This window comes from Salvelinus alpinus, chromosome 19, assembly GCF_045679555.1.
Source record: "Salvelinus alpinus chromosome 19, SLU_Salpinus.1, whole genome shotgun sequence".
Classification (NCBI taxonomy): domain Eukaryota; kingdom Metazoa; phylum Chordata; class Actinopteri; order Salmoniformes; family Salmonidae; genus Salvelinus; species Salvelinus alpinus.
Genome location: NC_092104.1, coordinates 50,252,296 through 50,267,801, shown reverse-complemented (window position 1 = coordinate 50,267,801; position 15,506 = coordinate 50,252,296). Strand labels below are relative to the sequence as shown.

Here is a 15,506-nt window from a genome sequence, read left to right as displayed (position 1 = left end):
AAGCAAGAAAGAAAAAAAAAACATCACTTTCTTTTCTTCTTTTTTTTTCCGGAAGCAGATGGGTCTCACATCAAACACACACTGCCCCAAAGTGGCTGGAGGTGATCATCGTAGCTTGCTTGTATCACACTACTTATGATGACGATTTTACCACCACTGTTACTGCTGCCACTCTTTGGTTTGCTGACAGTCACATGGGCAGAGGAATGTTGCGGAGGATAAAAAAAACGGAGAAACATACCGGTTCTGTTGTCTCTGTAGGTAGAGCAGGGCCGTTCTGTTCACTTCTGAGTCCTCATCCAGAACCTGACCCAGCAGAGAACTCACACTGAAACCCACTATCCCATTATGGAAATCACTCCCTGAGAGAGAGGGAGAGAGGGAGGGGATGGAAGGAGAGAGACAGAGTTGTATGACTATTTCCTTATACTGTTCACTGTATGTACACTGAGGAGAGCGTTCAACAAATACAGCGCATCACGCTTCCGATTCTCTTGTGACCGTCCCTTTGATTATATCATCAATTATATTCAAATGAACAGTGGAACAGATTTCACATCCCTGGAATGATGTCAGATGTCTGTGCCCAGGGACCTAATTTAGGAATTGTATTGGAAAACAATGACCTATAGCGATTCAATTGTATTAGACAAACTAGAGCATGACATTAGCTTGAATTGACTGACCAATGGATAGACTAAAGGAGCATGTGACAGGGGAGCCTGATGCTTATATGAGCGTTTCAGTGTTTTACCTAGGATTATAATTTTGGCAAAGGAGCTGAAGCCCTGCTTGTCGGGTCCATCTGCGATCTGTGCCCCTCCCTCTGGCTCGCTGAGGTAGATGAAGAACACTTCCTGTCCCTCGGGCTCAGAGTCGTCTAGGATGAGTAGGCTGACCTCGGCCTCGCTTTGCCCCTCCTGCAGTGACACCAGGGCGGACTCCAGCCTGAAGTCCTGCCCCTCCAGGGCTAGGCTCCTGTTGGGTTCCAGAGTAAAGGGGAGAGGGCCACCTCCGACACTCCCGTCCCCATAAGCCTGGACCCTGACCCTCACTGGCCCAGCCAGGCTCTCAGACCTGTGCACCTTGAGGAGCACTTTCCTCTCCTGCTGGCTCCCCTCCTCCCTGTCCTCTGCTGTCTGAACCAGCCCCGGCCCGATGCTCAGCACCCCCCCGCTGACATCACTGGCCAGGATGGTGACAGTGGCCACGCTGCGTTGGGGGGTGAGACGGGGCCGGGAGTCGCCTGAGTGGGGGTCACCACCACGGCTCAGCACCTGAACGTCTGTCAGGTTGACATAGAAGATCTCATCGGGCTCCGAGAGCACATCGTCCAGTATAGACAGACGGATCGAGGCGGAGGTCTGGCGAGGCGAGTCGAAGAACAGCTCTCCGTCCTGCACCGCAGTGAAGTCCTGTCCCGCCAGGGCGCTGCCCGACGCCGTCTCATAGGATAGGCGGGTACGGTTGCTACGGAAACCGTAGAGCCGCTGGACGTAGAGGGTGATGGTCTGCACGTCCTCCTCGATGACCAGCTGGCGGGAGTCCGGGGCGAACTGGTACAGCCCCAGAGGCTCGACCTCTGCCACCGTGAACCCTGACCTGGAGAGGGAAACAGAGATTAACATCACACCATAGCTGCTATATCATTCTAACAGTACTATTACATACAGAATGCAATCTTCAGTCAGAAGGCAGTCTCGTTCCAACCGTTGTGTCGACAGTATATAGGAGCGTTATAAGCCTGGCAGGTGAGGCTAGTTACTGTACCTGAGTCTGGCTACTCCAGGAACAGGTGAGCTGGAGCCGGCTGCAGTGAGGTGGAGGGCGTAGGCCGCTGGCTCAGACACATCAGGGAGTGCCTGGAGGAACACAGTCTTGCTCCTCTCTCCATGGGCCAGGGTCACCGAGCCTGAGGAATACGACAAACACCCTCAGACAACACCCTACATCAATACTATCAGTTTGGTCATTTTGTAGGGCGTTTGTTGGTGGTGGCGTTTGGGGAAAAAAGAGATGTAAATGAGACTGGAGGAGGTGGAATGTGTCTGGTGGGTTTACATAGAGAAAAGGAACACTTATCAGCCTATTCACATGCCCTTCTGTGTTTAGAGAGAGAGAGACTTCAACATCTCAGATAGGCAGATAAACATGTCACCAAACCTCTTCTCAAGCGCACAGTGGTGAGTTTCCCGTCTGAGGGCCTTACCTGAGCTGGGGGTGATAACTCCAGGCTTGAACCCAACTGGAGCCTGTCCAGGGGGGTACCCTGCGCTCCACTCCACCCTCACCCCCCCAAACAGCCCCGTCCTGGACACCAGCGCCTCACACACACCCGTCTCCACACTGGAGACCTGCAGTGCCAACGAGGCAAAGCCCACCTACACACACACACACACACACACACACACACACACACACACACACACACACACACACACACACACACAAGCCATACAGAGGAAAAGGAATAAGGGATGACTTCATGAGTGTTACATTAAAGCCCAGCAAAGATCTAATAGACAACATAGTGAGATGAGACAAAGCAAAACTCGACCGCTTTGGAATTATGAGCTATAGAACAGCTGACTATAGATGGGGCATTCAGACAGAAAAAAAACTAGACGAATGGTTGAGACCGTTTCCACTGTAACGGTGACTCTCTGCAATGACGTGATGAAACTTTGAAACAAAGTTGGCATTAAGATTGTCCACAGCCCTGTGTGCCGCTGTAAATGCTTGGATAATACTGTCTGGTAGTAGAAGAGATAGTCGGGGTAGCTAGCTAGGTCAATAGACTAAGCCTATGTCGTGGTCACCACCAAGCTGGTCAACTGATTGAGAAGAAATGTATGTTACATTAGTCTGTCATAAGTCCTGACAGAAAGGTTGGGTGTTCAGAGGGAGGGGCTACCAACCACAGACCAGTAATTCAGTCAGCATCCTCCTCATCTTGGGTTAATGTAATGTGAGACAGGAGGTATAAACATGAGTCGAACTAAGGCCCAACACATACAGTACACCTTGCTTCCCCATTGGGACAATACAGTTAGCTCCGGGGAGAAGTTTCCCCTGTGCTGAGATCCCCAAATCCTATCCTTAAACATTAGTGGGTCAAATGCAAAACTGACCCAAGATCAGCGTCTAGGTGCAACTTCACCCTACTCAATAAAGTTATTGACTCATACCTCAGCGCTGGCTGCTTCCTCTGGGACGGTCACTACGGCGACCTTGGCCTCCAGTAGGAGGCGGGGTGGGGAGCTGGGGAGAGGTCCCAGAAGGCTCACGTCTGTTAGCTCCACAGTGAAGTTCACACCCACTGAGAGAAACACCTACAAGACAGAGAGCGAGAGACAGAGAGAGAGATTTTCAGTCTGGTAAGCATGACTACAGGGTCAGCGACAGGGCATTGTAGCCATAAAGGGTACTTTGATATACTGGAGATAGTTTTGATCTTATTAGGTCATTTGTGATGTTCATCATTACAAATTATGCAAAAACAGGAAAACTATATAGATTCAAAGTTATCTACATGCATTGCCAGGAAATATATAAATTCAGTTGTGGCACGAATGCATGATCCCCCATTGACGGTTATAAATCATTGGGGACCCTGGTCTTGAGTATACTATCTCTGGCCCCAATGGTCCCTTACCTGACTATTAATTGGCACATAAACAGAGGCTGAGTCCTCCCCATCCTTGACCAGGGCTCTCCCCACAGCCGCCTCTCCCAGCAGCTCCTGTCCATCCAGCCCAGGCCCAGTACTGATCCGGTAGCCCACACTGGCGTTGCCGAAGGCTCCAGCCTGCCGAGTCACCTTCAGGGTCAGGAGTCTCCCCAGCGCAGCCCCCATCCCTGCCACCACCACCGCCTGCTGCTCCGCCTCCAGCCCAAACAAACCGTGCGGCTCGTCGTTGGCCCGCACTCTGAGTCGGGTGCTACTGCGGTTGGCGTCCAGGGTGGCGCCGCCCTCTACGGCGCTCAGCCTGAGCGTGTAGAGCTCCTCCAGCTCGGGCACGGCGTCGGGCAGCAGGGCGAGGACCACCTCTGCCCCCCTCTGACCCTCCAGGATGACCACGGAGCCGCTGAGGTCAGAGAAATCCCCCGATGTGTCAGAGTCACTCAGGATCTGCCAGTGCACCTGAGAGACACACACATCTATAACATACATGGGAATTGGCTGTACGCTATAGGACATATGTCACGCCCTGACCGTAGAGAGCCCTTGGTTCTCTATGGTGTAGTAGGTCAGGGCGTGACTAGGGGGTGTTCTAGTTCAATATTTCTATGTTGGTGTTTTGTATGGTTCCCAATTAGAGGCAGCTGGTAATCGTTGCCTCTAATTGGGGATCATATTTAGGTAGCCATTTTTCCCACCTGTATTTGTGGGATATTGTTGGTGTTGGTGCGTGTGTCACCACGTAGTCGCGTTATGTTGCTTGTTTATTGTTTTGGTTAAAGACGTTTCACTTTGAATAAATATGTGGAACTCAACAAACGCTGCGCCTTGGTCCGTCTCTCAACAACCGTGACAACATACAGTGTAATGACAGTGTGAGTCTATTATAAACTTCATGCATTGTCAATACATTCTCTGAGTACATCTGAAACAAAGGGACACACTTAAAGCATGAGCATTGCCTATAAAGCCTATTGCTGGCTGTAACTGTATGATGTCATCCCCCGAGGTGGTCTTACTGTGATGTTGCCCATGACGCCCTCTCTGCGTGTGATGAGGAGGGAGATGTTGAGCGGCCCCTCTCTGTCTGTGGGCTCACTGTACACACGCTCTCTAAGGTCCTCCTCCGTGAACTGCACTATGCCATTAGGGTCACCAAACTTCTCAATCTGAGATAGAGACACACACACACACCACATGCAGAATATAGACACACACACACACACACACAGATTCAGAGACACAAACCCACAAACACATCATCATGACTCAGAGACTCTTAAATATCGATAAGAGACTGTGAAGTCATTTCAATAGGATGCAATAATGGTTTGAATATAACTGGAGTGCATATTAAAATTGAGATGTTACTCGTTGGGAGGGTGACATACCTTGAGCGTGACAGAGCCCGCTTGGGGGTCAATGTCCATGTCTCCTGAGAGGAGCTCAAGCATGACTACAAAGGTCTCCGCCACCTCCACCTCCCCATGGGGGAGAATACTCAGATCGATGATGCGTAATCCCCCCTCTCCATCTCTGAAATGAAACGATCCGTTCACAGGTTCACCAATGTCTGTGTTTACGGGTGGTAAGACCTCTTTGGTGTTGGGACCCAGCATGCTCCATGTTATCTGAGGAAAGGACATCAATTATTCAGATTGGCTGGTATGCATCACATTCATGCTTGTAAAGACATTTAGATGAAGACGAATACATTACTTACCAAATATTTGATCAACAAATCGATTCCTTGTGAAAAACACATTATCCATAATATTGACTTATTCCACATTTTGTGTTACAGTCTGAATTCAAAATGGATGAAATAGATTTTTTTCTCATCCATCTACACACAATACCCCAAAATGACAAAGTGAAAACATGTTTTTAGAAATGTTTACACGTTTATTGAACATGAAATACAGAAATAACTCATTAACATACAGTACCAGTTAAAAGTTTGGACACAGCTACTCATTCCAGCGTTTTTCTTAAATGTTTCGATTTTGTACATCGTAGAATAATAGTGAAGACATCAAAACTATGAAACAACACATATGGAATCATGTAGCAACCAAAAAAGTGCTACAAAAATCAAAATAGATTTTACATTTGAGATTCTTCAAAGTAGCCACCCTTTGCATTGATGACAGATTTCCATACTCTTGGCATTCTCTCAACCAGCTTCATGAGGTAGTCACCTGGAATGCATTTCAATTAACACAAAGTTAATTTGTTCATTTGTGGAATTTCTTTCCTTCTTAATGAGTTTGAGCCAATCCGTTGTGTTGTGACAAGATAGGGGTGGTACACAGAAGATAGCCCTATTTGGTAAAAGACCAAGTCCATATTATGGCAAGAACAGCTCAAATAAGCAAAGAGAAACGACAGTCCATCATTACTTTAAGACATGAATGTCAGTCAATCTGGAACATTTCAAGAACTTTGAAAGTTTCTTCAAGCGCAGTCGCAAAAACCATCAAGCGCTATGATGAAACTGGCTTGTATGAGGACCGCCACAGGAAAGGAAGACCCAGAGGTCATTAGCGTTACCAGCCACAGAAATTGCAGCCCAAATAAATGCTTCACAGAGTTCAAGTAACAGACACATCTCAACATCAACTGTTCAGAGGAGACTGCGTGAATCAGGCCTTCATGGTTGAATTGCTGCAAAGAAACCAATACTAAAGGACACCAATTTGAAGAAGAGACTTGCTTGGGGCAAGAAACACAAGCAATGGACATGAGACCGGTGGAAATCAAATTAGATTTTTGGTTCTGTGAGACCCAGAGTAGGTGAACGGATGATCTCTTCATGTGTGGTTCCCTCCGTGAAGCATGGAGGAGGAGGTGTGATGGTGCTTTGCTGATGACACTGTCTGTGATTTATTTAGAATTCAAGGCACACTTAACCAGCATGGCTACCATAGCATTCTGCAGCGATATGCCATCCCATCTAGTTTGCACTTAGTGGGACTATCATTTGTTTTTCATGAGGACAATGACCCAACACACCTCCAGGCTGTGTAAGGGCTATTTGACCAAGAATGAGAGTGATGGAGTGCTGCATCAGATGACCTGGCCTCCACAATCACTCAACCCCAACCCAATTGAGATTGGGATGACTTGGACCGCAGAGTGAAGGAAAAGCAGCCAAAACGTGCTCAGTCTATGTGGGAACTCATTCAAGGCTGTTGGAAAAGCATCCCAGGTGAAGCTGGTTGAGAGAATGCCAAGAGTGTGCAAAGCTGGCATCAAGGCAAAGGGTGACTACTGTACATTTTGATTTGTTTAACCCATTACTACATGATTCCACATGTGTTATTTCATAGTTATGTCTTCACTATTATTCTACAATATAGAAAATAGTAAAAATAAAGAAAAACCCTTGAATGAGTAGGTGTGTCCAAACTTTTGACTGGTACTGTAAGTTTTCACACCCTTGAGTCCATACTTTGTAGAAGTACCTTTGGCAGCGATTACAGCTGTGAGTCTTTCTGCATAAGTCTCTAAGAGCTTTCCAATCCTGGACTGTGCAACATTTGCCCATTATTCTTTTCAAAATGCTTCGAGTTCTGTCTAATTGGTTGTTGATCATTGCTAGACTACCATTTTCAGGTCTTGCCACAGATTTTCAAGTAGATTTAAGTTAAAACTGTAACTCAGCCACTCAGGAACATTCACTGTCTTCTTGGTAAGCAACTCCAGTGTAGATTACTGCCCTGCTGAAAGGGGAATTTATCTCCCAGTGTCTGGTGGAAAACAGACTGGAAAAAGTTTTCCTCTAGGATTTTGCCTGTGCTTAGCTTCATTCCGTTTCTTTTTTATCCTGAAAAACTCCACAGTCCTTAATGATTACAAGCATACCCATAACATGATGCAGACACCACTATGCTTGAAAATATGGATAGTGGTACTCAGTAGTAATGTGTTGTATTGGATTTGCCCCAAACATAACACTTTGTATTTAGGACAAAAAGTGAATTGCTTTGCCACATTTATTGCAGTATTACTTTAGTGCCTGGTTGCAAACAGGTTGCATTTAAAAAATATATTTGTATTCTGTACAGGTTTTCTTTTCACTCACACTAATAATTGTATGTGTGGGGTACAGAGATGAGGTAGTCATTAAAACATCCTGTTAAACACTATTATTGCACACAGGGTGCAACTTATTATGTGACTTGTTAAGCAATTTTTTTTCTCCTTAACTTATTTACATTTGCCATAACAAAGGGGTTGAATACTTATAGACTCAAGATATTTCAGCTTTTCATTAATTTGGAAAATCTTTATTTTAAAAATATTACCTAATTTCACCTCACGGAGTATTGCGAGTGACAAAAAGATCTCATTTAATATTTAAATCCACGCGATAACACAGCAAAATGGGGAATAAGTCAAGTGGTGTGAATACTTCGAAGGCACTGTAGGCTAATAACATTACAGTGTCATTAAGTTTAGCAACATAGAATGAATGATGGACATCTATCTGGCAGAGAAACGATGATGGTGAACATGCTCTTGTACTACGAGGTCAGAGAGACAAAACATGGCGGTTATACACTAGTTTCCCGAACACAGATTCAGGTTCGTCCTGAACTAAAAAGTACTTTCACTGGAGATTCTCCATTGAGCATAATTCTTAGTCTGTGTCCGGGAAACTGGCCCGAAAGTTGCTTAGATGTCTATAGGCCTAGCAAGTACAGGCGGCTGTTAGCACCTGAATTGGGGCGGACAGGCTCATAGTAATGGCTGGAATACTGGCTGGAATGTAATGAAATTGACACATTGAACACATGGCTTCCTTGTGTTTGATACCATTCCATTCACTCCATTCTAGCCATTATTATGAGCCATCCTCCCCTCACCAACCTCCTGTGCGAACAAGAGGAGGGAGAGAGAGAGACCAGACAGAGGAAGTGGATGGTCCCAGTAGGCTTACCGTAGTGTTGCCCACTAGCCCGCCCACCCTCTCCAGGAACAGGCTGAGCCTCAGGGTGCTGTTGGGGTTCACCAGGGTGATCACGCTCTCGTTCAGGAAACGGACCACGCCGTTGGGTGAGTCGCTCTTGGCGATGGTAACACTGGCGACCAAATGAGTCCCCAGTATGGCTCCGCCCGTGGCGCTGAACAGCTGGATCTCAAACATCTCGGCATACTCCCTGGAAGAAAAGTTCCAACATGCTCATTACTGGTCTCTCTATGTTCACATACATTTCTTTATAGAAACTCTTAAGCCCGGTTCAGATACAAACAGCAGACACATAAGGAGAGACGAGATGAGTCAAAACTAGAGAGTATATTGGAATTTTGTGTTGTAGAACAGCTGACTAAAGACAGGGCATCCAGATCAAAAAGGTGACACTGTAAAAACGCCTCAATAAGCAAGTTTCCATCCACACTATTTATGCTAGTAAAGTCCTACCGTATAAAAATAAAATCACAACAGCTGTGATGGAAACAGGAAGTTTCTGTACAATTGTATTAATGCCAACAAATAATTTGTTCATTCGACATGGTGGGATCTTTTTGTGTCGGTAAAATTAATTATGCAAGAAATGGAAACGTCTTTATGCGCAAGTATTTATATAATAACCATCATATCGAAGAAACATAGAGTCACACGATGTCATGTTGTGTTCTCCTCCCACTACAACTAGGGGAAAGCATGCAGTTTATTAGGCTACAGATGAAATAAGTTACGATGAACTTCACAGGGTGGTGAAAGTACACGTTGATCTTGATGCTCCTTTCCAATAACTATCTATGCTCTTTTTCTGGTGACATGATGATCGATGCTTGACTGCCATTTGACAAATAAACATTTTCTCTCATTTATCCATAACAATCTAATCATGTTGACGAGCCAACCCGCACAGCCTACCCGCTCTGTATCTGCGAGCTGTTGGCTATAGCGCAGGTGCCAAGACCAGAGTAGGCACATTTGTTATTTAACGCAAAGGTTTGTGACAAAACTATCGGTAGAGTTGAAAATGCAATGGAAACACATTGAAAATGTAGATTTTTATTTGGTACATGAAAACTTAAACGAAAAATGAAATTGTGTGTGCACTACGTCATCACGCACTGATTTTTATCCGGGTGGTAGGGGTAGGTAACAACACATCTCAATTACCTCGACTAACCTGTGCCCACGCACATTGACTCTGTGGACAGGTGAAGTCGGAAGTTTACATACACATTAGCCAAATACATTTAAACTCAGTTTTTCACAATTCCTGACATGTAATCCTAGTAAAAATTCCCTGTCTTAGGTCAGTTAGGATCACCACTTTATTTTAAGAATGTGAAATATAGAATAATCAGAATAATAGAATAATAGAATAATAGAGAATGATTTATTTCAGCTTTTATTTCTTTCATCACATTCCCAGTGGGTCAGAAGTTTACATACACCCAGTTAGTATGTGGTAGCATTGCCTTTAAATTGTTTAACTTGGGTCAAACGTTCAGGTAGCCTTCCACAAGCTTCCCACAATAAGTTGGGTGAATTTTGGCCCATTCCTCCTGACAGAGCTGGTGTAACTGAGTCAGGTTTGTCGGCCTCCTTGCTCGCACACGCTTTTTCAGTTCTGCCCACAAATTTTAAGTAGGGTTGAGGTCAGGGTTTTGTGATGGCCACTCCAATACCTTGACTGTGTTGTCCTTAAGCCATTTTGCCACAACTTTGGAAGTATGCTTGGGGTCATTGTCCATTTGGAAGACTCATTTGTAACCAAGCTTTAACTTCCTGACTGATGTCTTGAGATGTTGCTTCAATATATCCACATAATTTTGCTACCTCATGAAGCCATCTATTTTGTGAAGTGCATCAGTCCCTCCTGCAGCAAAGCACCCCCACAACATGATGCTGCCACCCCCGTGCTTCATGGTTGGGATGGTGTTCTTCGGCTTGCAAACCTCCCCCCTTTTCTTCCAAACATAACGATGGTCATCATGGCCAAACAGTTCTATTTTTGTTTCATCAGACCAAGGGACATTTCTCCAAAAGGTATGATCTTTGTCCCCATGTGCAGTTGCAAACCGTAGTCTGACTGTTTTATGGGGGTTTTGGAGCAGTGGCTTCTGCGCAGCCTTTCAGGTTATGTTGATATAGGACTCGTTTTACTGTGGATATAGATACTTTTCCTTCCTGAGCGGTATGATGGCTGTGTGGTCTCATGGTGTTTAAAGTTGCGTACTATTGTTTGTACAGATGAACGTGGTACCTTGAGGCGTTTGGAAATTGCTCCCAAGGATGAACCGGAATTGTGGAGATCTACATATTTTTTTCCTGAGGTCTTGGCTGATTTCTTTTGATTTTCCCGTGATGTCAAGCAAAGAGGCACTGAGTTTGAAGGTAGGCCTTGAAATACATCCACAGGTACACCTCCAATTGACTCAAATGATGTCAATTAGCCTATCAGAAGCTTCTAAAGCCATGACATCATTTTCTGGAATTTTCCAAGCTGTTTAAAGGCACAGTCAACATCGTGTATGTAAACTTCTGACCCACTGGAATTGTGATACAATGAATTATAAGTGAAATAATCTGTCTGTAAACAATTGTTGTAAAAATTACTTGTGTCATGCACAAAGTAGATGTCCTAACCGACTTGCCAAAACTATAGTTTGTTAACAAGAAATATGTGGTGTGGTTGAAAAACGAGTTTTAATGACTCCAACCTAAGTGTATGTAAACTTCCGACTTCAACTGTATATAGCCTCGCTACTGTTATTTTACTGCTGCTCTTTAATTATTTGTTATTATAATTTTATTAAACGTACACTTATTTTTCTTAAAACTGCATTGTTGGTTCAGGGCTTGTAAGTAAGCATTTCACTGTAAGGCCTACACCTGCTTGTATTCGGCGCATGTGACAAATAACATTTGATTTGATTTGAATGAGTAGATGTGTCCAAACGTTTGACTGGTACTGTAGGTGATTTGCCGTGTAGCAGGCCTGGGTGATCAGACAGACAGACAGACTGACTCACCTGTCCTGGTCATCTATGATGGTCACGTTGATGTGACTGGTGTTGTGGCCGTGGAGGAAGGTGAGCGAGCCATTGGCCAGGCTGTAGTCCAGGCCTGGGCTGGCCGTCAGGCCCCTGGATATGTACTCTGCTGTGACCAGGCCGTAGGAACCCACCCTCCTCACCACCGGGATAGACACACTGCCCACGTCCTCCTCCACTGGAAATAACAGAAAGGAGAGAAGAGAAATGGCACCTATGGGTCTCTGGTCAAAAGTAGTGCACTATATAGGACAGTGTTTCTCAATCCTGGTAACACACCTGATTCAAATCAAAGGCTTAATGATGAGTTGAGTAGTTGAATCAAGTGTGTTAGTGCTAGAGGTGGAAGAAATGCACACATTTTTAGGCAAATGACTGGTTAGCAGAAAGAAAAAGAGACTGATGACGACAGCTTGGCTGTCAAAACGTTGGTTATTAAATTATTGCATCTGAGCCCCTAGAGTGTGCGGCTCTCCTTATCTTTTTCAAGAGTATGGCAGTCGTCATACCCTTGCTCAACACCAACAATTTAATATTAAGGTACTGAAATCTAATTGCTGTATGACATGTTTATAGAATGTTAAGACCCCTATCGTCGGAGACTAATGACGCTACAGCCCCATGGTGATAATGGCAGGAGTCAATTTAGATTGTTTTTGCTCTTCTCCAAATTGCATTTTAGAGTTTTTAAACTGTGTAGAAATGGTGTAAAAAAAATGCTGTCATTCATATTCCATTCACCCAGCTCAATGTAACATCGATAGGTTTCGGCTATTACATGGTTTTCTAATTTTGCTTGTACCCATCATGAGGTCGCTACAACCTAGCCTATGAATGAACGTTTCCAATGTAGCTGCACAGGTCGAGAGAACTTTGAGTGATTTAGGTGACAGACAGTGACATATTCAATACTGCCTTGCACACTCTTGCTTGCATCTAGCTGATGTAGGGTGTAATCATTAGTCCAACATTTGCAAATTAGAGTTTCTATTGGACAAATTCAGGTATGTTTATCCCCGTTTTGTTCCGTTTGCTTCAGTTTAAGAATTGTTTTTCAACAGAATCGGCGTAATGAATACACCCCTGGTCACAAGCAAACACAGTTCACTTTCCTAAGCAGCCATATAAAACAACACGATCACTTTGCTCCTTGTATATAATTTCTTCTCTCAACTATCTACGTGCTCTCCTCCTCTCACCTTTTCCCTTCACTTGTGGACTTCAGTGAACGACACATCAGCTGTCTGTAACCAGGCGAAAAAACCTTTCCAAGCCAAACCTTCATATCATGACTGCTAACCGCTATGCACAGCCTACATCGTTGTCAACTCATAGTCAACATACTGTAGCTAGGACTAACATGTTAATAAACCCGCCACAATCATGCATTTCAGAGGACAGTCAGAAAGCAGTTTAGCAGTTACACCGGCGGGCCCCAGTGGCAATAAATTAATAAAACCAAAAGCTTACCTTGACTTGGAAGAGTTCCCGTGTTGGATAGTCATAGCCAGCTAGCTAACAGAACCCCTCTCTGTTGGAGCCAGGTGTTTGAGTAGGCTAAACTAGCTAGCTGCATTCAGTGATTTTTTTTTATTTAAATACAACCAAATATAGCTCTCTCTCTTGCTTCTCCTTAATTTTGGAATAAAATTATTTGTTCAAAACTGTTCATCTATTGTCTTTCTCTTTCAGTCAACTACTCACCACATTTTATGCACTGCAGTGCTAGCTAGCTGTAGCTTATGCTTTCAGTACTAGATTAATTCTCTGATCCTTTGATTGGGCGGACAACATGTCAGTTCATGCTGCAAAAGCTCTGATAGGTTGGAGGACGTCCACAGGAAGTTGTCATAATTACTGTGTAAGTCTATGGAAGGGGTGAGAACAAAGAGCCTCCTAGGTTTGTATTGAAGTCAATGTACCCAGAGGAGGACAGAAGCTAGCTTTCCTCCGATTACACCATGGTGCTACCCTACAGAGCATTGCTGAGGCTACTGTAGACCTTCATTGCAAAATGATCAATTATTTGGTGACATGGAATATATTTAGTATAGTTTCATCTGAAAAGTATCACTTTTTAAATGTTTCAATATTTTTATTTTTATGAAATTCACTGAGAAGGATGGTCCTACCCTTCCTCCTCTGAGGAACCTCCACTGGTAAATATGAATAAAACGAAATAATTATGAGCCTATAGCCAAGGAGAAAGCTTTGAGCTTTAGGGAGAAAGGCAGGATCCATGATTGACTGAGATAATGGAGGGGAATAATAGGGAGACTACTTTCTGAAGGACAATCCATGTTGACTCATGCATTTATATTTGAATTATTAAAGAGATGGGTGTGTCTAAGGCTTAAGAGGGTGTGAACGTCATTTTTCTCCTACTTGTCTCCAAAGTGGAATAACAAGTGTCTCAAAGAAGCATAACTTTCCCATGTTTCCCCCAACTGCAGTGTATTATATACCACTTTGAAGCTCTGAGTCTGTATTTTTATCAAATTTTAAAAAAGCCAATCTTGAACATTTGACATAAGCTCACCTTCCTGAATTCAGTCCCTTAAGTAAAATGTAATACTGCATGTACTCCTTACATATTGCATTCATCCAATCACCACTCTCAGAATCCCTCTCTGCTGCATATCCATGGCATATTAACAGGATGAGATGACATTTCCTAAAGCGATGCCTTATCTTCCAGTAGCTATGTTGAAGAGTGTCAACGTGTCAGAGGCTTAGAGACTGACCTGTGATGTTGACATAGTCAGGGAGGAACTCCAGAACACCCTCAGCGTTGTCACTCTTCTGGATGACGATCCTGATGGACGAGATGTTGCCGACGGCTGGAGGCTGGTCTCGCTGCAGGCCGTGCTCCATCACGCTGAAGTCCACAGTACTGACCACAGGAGGGCGACAGAGGTCAGAGACAACACCACCCCACCTCACACCCAGTCCCAAAACAATTGAAGTGGGTTAACGCTGAGTGCAGTTCGCAGTTATTAAAGTAGCACTCTCTAAACTTTCAATGCATTTTTCTGCAAAAAGGTAGGTAGACAGGGTTTATGTGCGTTTACCCTCCATTACACCACTGCTCACACCCCTCCCACCCCAGAGACCAACACCTTCCACTCTTACAGTGAAGTTCACAGGAGGGTGACAGAGGTCATTAAATCATGGACCAAGGTTGAGATTCTCCTCCCACTCACACACCCAAAACCGCACACCAACAGCTCACGGTGGAAGTCGCCCTTAGGAACAGATCTCGGATCAGCTTTCCCTCCCCAACACTTCCAATCTTAACTGGGGGGAGAAGACAATGAGCTGACTCTAGATTCGTGTCTAGGATCCACCTACCTGTCGTTAAGGAGCTCTACGGTGATGATGTTGAGGTAGAACTCCTCAGGCCCCTCTGGGAGGTCGTCGTCATGGATACTCAATGTGACACCACGCGTGGTCTGGCCTGGGCTGAAAAGAAGGCGCCCCGAGGCTTCAGTGAAGTCCACTCCACTGACCGCTACACTGCCTGCTGTCTGGTAGGTCACCCACACACTCCCAAACGTGCCCATGGAACGCACCACTGTCACATTGACCTGACGGAGAAGAGAAGAGGGAGGGTGGGGGGTAGGGGAAAAAGCAGGCTGCCATATCATCAACTGAATGGCAATTTGTCATGGTTGCATCATAGTAAGCCAAATGACTTTCATGCCACTCCCTTAATCACCCTCCCTAATCCCTCCCTCCCTTAACCACTCTCCCTCGGATAGGGCAGGTCAGACTGTTCTCAGGCTCTGATAGGTCAGCAATA

General features: G+C 44.9%; 1 protein-coding gene across 1 annotated transcript in view; it reads right to left on the bottom strand.

Annotated features, from left to right (window-relative positions):
• The window catches only part of adgrv1 (adhesion G protein-coupled receptor V1), a 180,652-nt gene that overhangs the window by 86,219 nt on the left and 78,927 nt on the right, over positions 1–15,506 (bottom strand). Inside the window, exons 64-75 of the mRNA XM_071353942.1 lie at positions 15,056–15,291; positions 14,449–14,597; positions 11,684–11,882; positions 8,628–8,847; positions 5,074–5,313; positions 4,702–4,851; positions 3,656–4,144; positions 3,189–3,332; positions 2,210–2,381; positions 1,771–1,912; positions 755–1,602; positions 242–362 (exon numbers count right to left, since the gene is read on the bottom strand). Coding sequence (XP_071210043.1) covers positions 242–362; positions 755–1,602; positions 1,771–1,912; positions 2,210–2,381; positions 3,189–3,332; positions 3,656–4,144; positions 4,702–4,851; positions 5,074–5,313; positions 8,628–8,847; positions 11,684–11,882; positions 14,449–14,597; positions 15,056–15,291 — 3,110 coding nt within the window. The remainder of the gene's footprint in view (positions 1–241; positions 363–754; positions 1,603–1,770; positions 1,913–2,209; positions 2,382–3,188; positions 3,333–3,655; positions 4,145–4,701; positions 4,852–5,073; positions 5,314–8,627; positions 8,848–11,683; positions 11,883–14,448; positions 14,598–15,055; positions 15,292–15,506) is intronic.